This window comes from Populus alba, chromosome 1, assembly GCF_005239225.2.
Source record: "Populus alba chromosome 1, ASM523922v2, whole genome shotgun sequence".
Classification (NCBI taxonomy): domain Eukaryota; kingdom Viridiplantae; phylum Streptophyta; class Magnoliopsida; order Malpighiales; family Salicaceae; genus Populus; species Populus alba.
Window position 1 is genome coordinate 40,762,368 of NC_133284.1, and position 10,828 is coordinate 40,773,195.

A 10,828-nucleotide genomic window follows, 5' to 3' on the forward strand; every position below is an offset into this window, starting at 1 on the left:
ATGGTTGGTTGTATATATATATATAAAGAGACGATGCATGTTAAGAATTTATTAGTTTTATTGCAGTGTTCTATAGAAAATAGAATCAAGATATTGAAATATGCTTGAGTTTTTTTTTATGTCCAAATGATGGGACGAATATGTGATTGATGTTACAGGTTGAGAAATGATTGAGTCAATAACTTGGTACCTAAAGAATACAAAGGAAACTCTGCCGAAATTTCGAGAAAATATATATATATATATATATATATATATATATATATATATATATAAATTGGTAACTACAAATATATATATATAATATATTTTTGAGTTTACGAATTGAGACTGTTACATTAATCTTAGAGAAAATATTCAATCAAATCAAACATAGACTGTAGACAATTATATTATCTAGATTTATCATCATATGTAGTTTTTAAGGCTACCATTGAATTAAATAAATAGTGCGGACAATGTGGTTGTTTAATAGTTAGAGTTAGTTACACTGCATGTCGGTCTAAAGATAAATATTTAGAATATAAATTGGCGTATCGTTTCAATGATCAATTCTGATTTTCATAGGTGAATGTTTACTTGAGACCAATGTTTTTTTCTTGATAAGTTTTAGATTTATTTAATTCAGCTTGATTGTTTTATTCTGTTTACCATAACATAACTTAAATAGCCTCAAAACCCTTTCAATTTCATATCATCTAGCGTAAAAACTTGAATTAAACCTTTCTCATGGGATCGATCTTTTATTTGCTTTATACTATCTTGTTTATTTAAGTTAAAATAATTAATTTGTGTGACCGTAACATTGGAATAATAAAAATGAAATTCTTCACCCAAGTTTCAAATGAGCCACATTTTTTTTAGCTTGGTCATTTCTCTTTTAATTGTGTTTTTGCGCTGCAAATTCAAACTTTATCTCATTAAATCGGACTCTAATTAAGTTCAAAAATCCGACTGAAACCTTGAACTTCCGAGAATATACAAATAGAAAAGATCATAAAAAAAAAAAAGGCCATAAACGACACATGCAAAGTTACAATAAAAAAAGTTCGAGGAAAAAAATATATTAATATAATCCACGGTGAACTATAAAGAGATGAGCAGCAGAGCATGTAATAGCGAAATCATCACATCTTTTAGTATTTCTTGTAATTATAATTTAAATGCTTTCTTTTCTGTGTTTTAGTCAAGTTATGAACTCTATATTTCATTTGATTAGCTAGACTTCTTTGATAAGATTAAGTTTGTAATTATAATTTTTCTTTGTTGGAAAAAGAAAGAAAAATTCGCAGCATATTAACTAAAGAATTAATTATCAATCAACAAATCACTTTATTTATTAGATCAACAAATGAAAATAATTAAATAAGACATTTCAATGAGAATAATTGAAAGAAAAAATAGCTTGCTTCGCGTACCATGACAAAGTTCACAACCCTAACTGATTTTTATTTTTATTTTAATATCCATTAATACAAGAAAGTGTTTTTAATAATTATGAGGTAGTAATACTACAAGGCGATCTTAAAAGCAACCTGTTCATTCAGCCATGAACGCTTCTCCCCTTTACTACAGCCAGCTTCATCCTTTTTTTTCTTTCTTTTAAAAAGAGCTTCATCTCTTCATCCTTTTTTAAACAAGGAAAATCACCTTCCAACTTGCAAGTCAGCAAATAAGAAATGGAAATCTATCCTTTTAAGTTTCTTCCATACCAACCATATACTTTACCATCAAAGAATAATATTATCTTACAACCATGAAACAGGCAGTCAATTCACCATTACATCTTACGTGTCCTCTCAGGAATTTGTTTTTTTCACAATACGTAGGGAATTAAGGCAGAAAATGCCTACAATGCTACAACAAAAAGAAAGCTTCACAGCCGTCTAATAAATAAACCCAAATGAGAGGGGAAAGAACACAAAAGATTAGCTTTGAACAGTCGTTCAACAAAAAGCTCCAAGGTACTTCATCTTTGACCAAAGAGATTGGAAATGACAGCACATAAATCAAGGGCGCATGCTGAGGGCTAGGGTGAGCTCTAGTCTAGATAAAGATTTTATCAATATATTTTGACTAGTTTTATATAAAAAAATTATAATTCTTAATTGAATTATTAAAAAATTCTGAAAATTTGATGAAAAATACTTTAGCTTGGGTTAAAATTTCAGAATTTTTAGAGAAATTCATAAATTTGATGAAAAATCACAATTTAACTGGTTTTATGTTATTGGATGTAATTTTCAATCTGACTATCAGATTGAGCTGAAATTTTACAAGAAATCTTAAAATATATCAAATAAAATCTGGTTAAAATTTTAGAATGAACGAAGCTTAGTAGTGCTAACAAAAATAAAGAATGTCTAATAAAAGCAAAACAAACTCATTAAGGATAAAATAATTATTTGTTATTAAAAAATAAAACAAATCAGTTCTTCCTTCCTTTTATATGTTGCCGACTGGGCAAAAGTAGAATAAAAAAAGAAAGAAAAGAAAAGGCAAGAGAGAGAGAAAAAAGTAAGGAAAAAAAAACATAAAAAAAATCCAAGAAAAAGAAAAAAAAAAAAAAGAGAATAACCTTGTAAACTTACAAAGTCTAACTTATAAAACACTAATATAAAGAAGAATAAAGTGAAGGAAAGAGGAATTGAGAGATGGAAAAATTTTAATTACTTTATTTTTCAATTGACATGAAATTGTTATTTTATCCCAGTTGAGGGATTGTTATAATAACGATTCAGATTCGATTGTAGATGAATTATATTTAATAAAACATCAAAGGATGTAACTTCAATAGTGAGTTTCTTTTTACTTTTTACTTCAATTTTATGTATTTTCAAATTTATTTTTTAATATTTTGAATAATATATTTGAATTAAAATTTTAATGTTAATTTCAAAAATTCATATTTATAAGTTAATAATTAATTTTATATATATATATAATAGCCCAGAGCAGAAAACATTATTGGCTCCGCCCTTCACATAATGATCTTGAATAGAGTGATCATGTTAAAGTTTTAAAGCAGCAGAAGAATAGTGATGAGCATAGCCAAATTGGACAGGAAGATGCACGCACCAATCTTGGGCAGCCCATTTGGAGGTCCCGGTGGTACTGCTGCAGCTCCACCACCTGGAACCGGGGCAATTGCTGTATTAGAGGGCAAGGGTCCCTCCACAACATCAGATGCAGTTAACACTGGGTTTGGAGGCTCAGCTGGGGGCAAGGCAGCAGGTGAGATTAGCTGCATGAGACCGCCAGGCTGAGCAGGGCTCATGTAAGGAGGTAAACTACTGTTACCGCCCAAGCATCGGTTCCCTGCAATAAAATGGAGCAATGTGTTACTAAATGGCAAACAGATATCACTACATGTCTGGTGGACAAATTTATTATGGAATTTCCCTAAAATCTGAAATGAGACTAGCACAAATAATGGCTGTTAAATATACTCTCAAGTCATATTGTATGATCCTAACCTGATTTCTACATGTAATATGCGAATCAATTTTTCTCAGCCTAGTACAGTATGAAATTAAACTGACATTTTCATGAGAACAAGATCATCTAAGGAATAATTTGTACAGAACATACAACTTCGTCCAGGATTCACTCTGTATTGTTGCATATAAACTAGAAACATCAGTGACTTACTCTTGTATCTGGCAGAAGTCAGAGGGAATTCTGTGATAACACCGTTGATGTTGGCTCCCATGACGTAGGAGTTAATTTCAACTGTTGAATCTGAGAAGAAGTCCCATGCCTGAGATACAAACTCATTGCTGAAAGTTTCCACATAAACTGAGAGCCCATGCGATTGCAGCTTTGGCACAACATTTGTGACACCAATGAGGAATGAAGAACTTTCAGGAAAGACAGAGGCCTTGCTGATGACCACGGAATTAGCAAAGTCTTTGATGTCCTTCAGTGCAGCATCTTGAGCATCTTCAATATCCTCTTCAATCCGGTACACAAGCTCATAATTGTTTTTGTCCCTAAATTTCATTAGAACTGACCTGTTGGTGGACTCAATCATAACTTTCTTGGAAGTTGGATCATCATAACCAGCTTTGCTCAAGACATCAAGTACTTTGTCAGTAATGGGCAATCCCTCTTTCTCTATAAGATAGGCTGCATTCTGAAACGAACAGAACAGACAACAAACATCAGTCAGGTGGGGACAACCTTCATTTTTTCTACTGAGCTGCATGAAATGTGGACAAAGAAAAAATCACATATTCTTCTTTTTTATGGCTGCTGTTGAAGACCTTATTCTATTTTTCTATGAGAGAAATCCTCAGGCGTGCAATTATAGCTCAAAGGTCTGTACTAAGCATGTGAGCTACTCATGAGACTAGAAGCATGGCAGGAAGTTACGCCAAAGGATGCGGTTAATACAACCACAGGAACCAATGTCATCTTTATTGCTACAAAAGAAATGAAAATGCAGATTGCTAGCAGATGAGATATCTGAAATGAGCAACCATTGAATATGATGGTCTATTAAGTTTCATCAACCATGGAAACTAATACCGTGTGTGAAATGGTTTCCAAGTTGGGGAAGAAACATAAAAGAGATAATATGTTCCACTGACAGAACTAACCAATTAAGCACTGCTTTTGTTTACTAATAAGGTGTAGTGTGATGATAAATTTGATTTTGATAACATGTTTTGCATCCAACAGGAAAAGATATAAAATTTCCACAAACAATCAAAGGAATATTAAGTGCAAGCATATGCAAGTTCAGAGTAAAAACGCAGCGAATGCTATAGCAGGAATCAGATGATTCAAACGAAGGATCATGTACGAGTAATGTGAGCTTAGCAAAAACTCACCTCAATGCTAATCAAGACACCAGAAAGCGAGCTAGTGTTCTTTGCCAATGCTAAGAAATCAGACAATGTCAGAAACTTCCCTGAATTTCTGAATTTGGGATTCCGTATCAATTCAAATTTTGAATATGGATTGGAAATCACCGCTACAATGAAAAAAGAAACGGATCAATACAAAATCATTATCTTCAATGAAAACATTTTGACAATCATACATCCACAAAGAAACATTATATGGAATTCAAACAACAACAACTAGATTACAAAGCAGAATTTAGAGTTCGGCAGGAGTAAAAAAAAAAAGAGCAGAGGAATATTTCTGTTGCTTTTCTCACAAAATTCTACCTTTTAAAATGTAAAGAGAGCAAAATCAAAAGAATGGTGCCAGGCAAAGGACATTTGCGCTTAGTATTGTTCCAAGAATTGTAATCTCTGTAATTCCTTTGATGTATTTATTCTCAAATCTCAAGTGGTGGGAATAGCTGGTTATGAGATCTTGTCTTGTGACTCCCACGACCAAGACATCATTTCCTTTGAGCCCTAGATGGATGTGTTTTTTTGGCTGGCCACTCTTTATTTGTCTTCCTCAATGTCCTACATTATTTTAACTTTGTGATCCAGTAATGAGCATTCTATTTTAGCAGAATGTGAGGATTGAGTAATGCCCCCCCATGTAATTGTTTGTTTATAGGCCAAACTTTTTCCCGCACTAAAAGGAAAAACAATTATAAAAAAAATCATGTTTTATTGGGAAGGGGGTGCAACAGAAGATTGAAAAAGCAAAGAAGTAAAAGGCAACCAGTTTGAACTTACGAGTTAAGTTCTTAATCTCACTCCATGCTAAGCTAAAGGTGAATATCCCATTGCCTGCCTTAATCTGTGGAATAATCCGTGAACGATTGCTGTAACTTGATTGGGCAACTGTTGTACTATCATAAAGATTTATAGAGCCTAAGCAAAATGGTATCCCATCTTTTGATATTTGAACAGGGCAATCGATAACATCAGCACCAACTAAAATAGCTTTCTGGTAAGCCAAATCAGTGCAACCAGGGTAGTCTCCGCTTGCACCATTTTTTGAGATGACCAAAAGGTTCACTGAACCATGAGAAAAGGAGGAAGGAAGAGGTAAGTACAAATGTTCAAAAAATGCAATATCCTTCGAAGTTAAATCTCATATAAAAAGAATCAGAAAATAATTTTGCACCTTGAGGTGTAACATTCTTGCCTAGACCAGAAAAACAATCTGCAATACAGAAGGAGAAATCAGAATCTCAAATTATTTATTCTCTGGATTAGGAGAAAAATCCAGACAGAACTTAAGCATTATAATCTTTAACTCCAACCGAAAGATTACAGCTAGGATAAGAAGAGAAATTGTCTCAATGGTTCTAGGAGTCAATGATAACAGCAGTCACAGTACTAAACCTTTTAAGTTCGACCAAAATTTGAATCATGCAGTGATAAGGAATCAAGTATCAAGCATGTTCTGACATGAGAAGCTAGAAGTAGCAACAGTTGAAAGTTAAATGATGGTAGGCAAGCTAACAACTGCTCCCATAAAAAAATTACTGCCGAATGTCCAGTTATTTAAGTTGAAAAATACTAGATTGAACCGATAGTTCACGGTTTGTTCAGATCCATGATGCTTAAAGAGAAGGATTACAGCTTACCAATAGCCGCAGAAGGAGTTAATGGAAAGTCAGAGAGCACGCCATCAACAGAGAAGTCACCATTGTCAACAAAATTGAGATACTCAGTTACAGGATCATAACTGTAATTGTAACTCAGTGGAACGTCATTATAAAAATCTGATACAAAAACCTCTAGCCCTGCCTTGTGTGCATCCGAGACAATAGAAGCATGAGGTTGTAAGTAAGTACGTGCGTCTAAAGGCCATATGTATGACTTCGGGATAAGAATTCCAGATGCAAATGTCTTGATGAAAGTAAAGTTATTTGAGAGAGAACCATATGTCTCATTTGTTGATGGCTCGATGACATTTGGTTCCAGAAACCGGAAGACCAGTTTTGTTATATTTAGGTTAAATCTCTTAACAATACTTCTCAAGAAACCCACTTCTGGTGATGAGAGATGATTAATGACAACCCTTTTGTATAGAGACAGTACGTAACTTCTCATACTCAAATTTTGCTGTGCGAAGAATGCATCATGCTGCAAAAGTATCAGAACAAAAGGATTTGGTTGAAATAATAGATGACAGTGCATGTTCCACTGAATTAAAGGGAAGGGAAGAACAGCAACAGCAGTAAAGAAGGCTTCATGTTAATAAGTTTATAGAAGGTACTGGTATAAGATAAAACAGAAATTATACTGCTTCTCTACCTGAATATTCAACCATAAGCCTGGTGGTTTTAAGTTAGCCACATCCTCAACAGTTTGGATGGGATAAAAGTAATCAAACCTTTCACTCCGAGAATAGATTCCCTGAGTCACTGTCAAGGAAAAACAATGTCAGAATCAGAAGTTCAAGGCAGGAATTGAGAAGTTAAGAAACCGTTGATCCACAGAGACTGGTATGCTAAGAAAATTTTCATAGTCAATCTCATGAAGATCAAATTAGATAAAATCTCCTTCAGAGACTACTGAGCAGGTCCCTATCAGTAAAATCTGAAGATCAACAATGGGATATCCAAATCCAAAAACAAAACAACCCCCCATTGGTTTTTTCTTCAAATATTTGATTGAAGTATGCTATCTGCAATAAAACTCTCAGTGTCTCTAAATGACCTGATGTTATTAACTGTCTTTCATGCTTGACCATTACTAACTATCACTTATACATCAAGCAAACTTCACAAACAGGACTATAACAACAACAATAAATAATAAGAATGGAGAATAAACAGCTTGTACTTTTGTGTTATTCTTATGCAACTAAAAGGGGTAAGGTCTTGAGTTGGACTCCCGCCTTTGTCAATTCATTGCTAATTTCAACAAAAAATGAAAAGAAGGAAATGGCAGCTGATTCACTTGATTCATGCAAATTTTTAGCAATCAACAATAAGAAAATCTGGATATTTCAAATGATCACTTCATGTAATAATAATACTTTACAAGAAGTATAGAAATAAACAGGCTTCCAAAAAATGACCAATAACCATATGAAGCAATTTGTTGAAGTCTTAGCCAAACTCACAGAATACAAGTGACAATTCATTGAGAGTGAAATCCACTGTGAACCATCCTCGGGTAGGAATTCCATTAACTAGGTACAACTTATCCTTATTTTGCATAACCAGTGCAATGCTAGTAGAATTGTCAAGCCTGAGATCAGGGGCACAAATCCCCACAGCATCTTTAGTTAACTGCACATCACACCATAGGACAACATCCGGCAAACTTGTAAGCGTTGCAAACCGGAAAGCAACTGAGCTAGAATCAGGAAATAATCCTGAAAACCCGCCACGTGCTATGACTAAAGGGCGATTTCCTGCAGAATGAAATTAATTAGTGAGCTTTTTTCATTATAAGGTCGATTGACTCTACTCAAATGTGTTATAGGGTCATATTTTTATCCATGCAAATTTACTGCAACACAGATTGCAAGTTCACTAACCCAAAATTGTTATTGAAACACAAATTACATCAAATTATTTTGTGAGCATACAAGAATTAGTTAAGTTGCAAGTTCAACATTTTTTGGGTATTCATAATAGATATATTTTGGAAAGCACCAAGAATCTTATGAGTAGCCATTTTTCTTGAAAGAATTTTATTGACCAACAAAATTATTATTTTTTGGTCAATTTTCTCAACAAACTCAGATTTATAGAAACCTCCGGTTTTTGGAAAGCCAGGTTCAAGCAAATTAACTATCACATAAAACAATTGACTTATCAGAACTTAGAGTGTGGGGAAATGTAAAAATAAAAATGAAAAACCACCCACAACACCAATATCCAAAAGCCTGTAATTCATGAAAAAGAAATGCATGCACTTTTTTTTGTGTGTGTATAATGAACTGAACTGGTAGGAATTTCATATAAATTGAAGGTTTTCCATAAATGACATGATGTGATTTCTCCAAGAAAAGAAAGAAATTCAAGAATTCATTTTGCATAAGCCCATGATGAAATCAAAATCAGCTTTCGAAAAAGAAATCAATTTTAATCTTTGAATTTAAAGTAATCTTCAAGGCCCAATACAAACAAGTGATCTTATTCTAGAAATAGTAACCATGTTGTTCCTTGCTATTTTCTTAACTAAAGCTTATTTAAAACGGTGTTTAACGATCTAGGATGCCATAAATAAAATTATCACAAAATTATCACAAATTCTACTAATTACTCATTTATCATAAACCAAAAGTAAAAAAAAAAAAGAGTAAAATATTGCATCTCTTGTATATTTTCAATATTTATTTAAGGCCAAATCTTCAAAGACGGAAAACAAACTTCCCTACAAATGCAACTAGCTACTAAGCTGTAATTCTAAAATAGAAAATCGAGCATCAAATGCATTTTCCTAGCAAACGAACACAAAATTTAGAGGGAGAGAGAAATCTGAGTGCGTGGTAGTGAGAGAAAAGCAAAGACAGACCGGTGAGTGTTTTCCAGGTACTAGCAGATCCCTGAGCAGAGACAACAACCACCAATGACTGAAGTAGTAGCACAGCTAGTAGAGGAGTGAAGAACGAGCGTAAGTTACACATTGCCGGAAAATCTAGCCGGCAACTTGTTGGAGGAGCTTAAGCAAAACTCCGGCCAATATATATCTAGACAGAGACACCGACCATTAATCTTACTAAAACAAATATATCACATAATATGTGGTAAGTTAACAATTGAGTTGGACTAGAGATCCCTATCTGCCCTCTCAGTGATGGAATCGAGATGGCTCGACCACTGAGTAAAAGGTGACAAGTGCTGGTTGGAAGACAGCTAGAATGGCGTCCACACCATGAGCACAAACAATCTGGCAACAGTCCACTTGTCATGATATGATTGGAGGGCGCATTGAGGAAAGCAAAACGCGTAGAATGGTTCTCCTATTTTAGGAGAAGGTGACTTGTCAGCACGCAAAGAGACAACAATAAAACATCCACGAACGACGATATTGGGAAAAGATGATGGTGACCAATTGGCAACAATAGTTTACATTTAGGAGTCAATAAATAGACTTATCATTTTGACATGACTATTTTAATAATGACCCATTGTTTTTTTAATAATAATTATATCTACAATTTTTAAATATATATATTTATTTACTAATTCTTTGCTTTATATATATTGTGGTTTTCTTGGGTTTTCAATAGAAAATGTATATCAAAAAAAAAAAAAACTAAGCCTAGAGATCTTTTCATTATACACGCATACATTGTGCATCCTTTTACAAATTATTATTAATTAAATCTCTAATTTGTTTTTTTGTTTTTTTTACTGATTTTTTTTAGCAAGGTTGATAATCAATTGTTTCAAAATTGTTAACATAGACAAAATTAAAGGATAAAAGACTAAAGGAAAAATAGGTGTTGTTTCTATTGATCTTTAGGTAATACATTTATGATTTTATATATGTTTTGACAATAATAATAATATCAAAATTGTACTAATAATATAATTGGTTGAGAATAAATTTTAAACTTGTTTTATATGAAGAATACATCAACAAGCATGGATCATGTCCAAGAAGGAAGCAAAACGAAGTATTTATTTTAGTGCTCATGTGTAAATTTTTATATACTACTTAAAAGCACTAATTAAAATGAATTCACACATTTCACTTCTCATATATTTTAAAATGATTGATAAAACGGTTCTAAAAATTCATCAGGTTTAAAACTATCAAAACTAGAATTATGCATGAACCAGTTGATCATTTGATGATACCAAATGAACCGGTCAACTGCTTGCTCATAAGGGATGAACACCTAGAAATTTATAGAAACTGATCGATTGCTTCAGCCGTCAGTGGGTTCTAGCGACTAGTTTCTTTTGAAAACTTATAAATAGCTTTATTCTTGCAAAAAT

General features: G+C 33.1%; 1 protein-coding gene across 1 annotated transcript; it reads right to left on the reverse strand.

Annotated features, from left to right (window-relative positions):
- Positions 1–1,723: 1,723 nt before the first annotated feature.
- On the reverse strand, positions 1,724–9,852 carry LOC118056799 (glycerophosphodiester phosphodiesterase GDPDL3). The gene is made up of 9 exons (XM_035069154.2): positions 9,396–9,852; positions 7,993–8,286; positions 7,179–7,288; positions 6,506–7,007; positions 6,040–6,078; positions 5,646–5,930; positions 4,836–4,978; positions 3,652–4,135; positions 1,724–3,318 (listed from the first exon to the last, which is right to left on the reverse strand). Exons 1-9 carry the CDS (start codon positions 9,505–9,507, stop codon positions 3,020–3,022), a joined length of 2,268 nt encoding a protein of 755 aa, XP_034925045.1. The 5' UTR covers positions 9,508–9,852; the 3' UTR covers positions 1,724–3,019.
- Between the last annotated feature and the right edge of the window lie 976 nt (positions 9,853–10,828).

Bases quoted from the DNA above. Each gene is read 5' to 3' on its own strand.
- LOC118056799 (XM_035069154.2), bottom strand. From the start codon at position 9,507: ATGTGTAACTTACGCTCGTTCTTCACTCCTCTACTAGCTGTGCTACTA. The intron at 7,289-7,992 runs GTGAGTTTGGCT...TTTCCTTGACAG, and splicing joins TGAATTGTCACTTGTATTCT to TGACTCAGGGAATCTATTCT. The intron at 3,319-3,651 runs GTAAGTCACTGA...ATTTTATTGCAG, and splicing joins GACTTCTGCCAGATACAAGA to GGAACCGATGCTTGGGCGGT.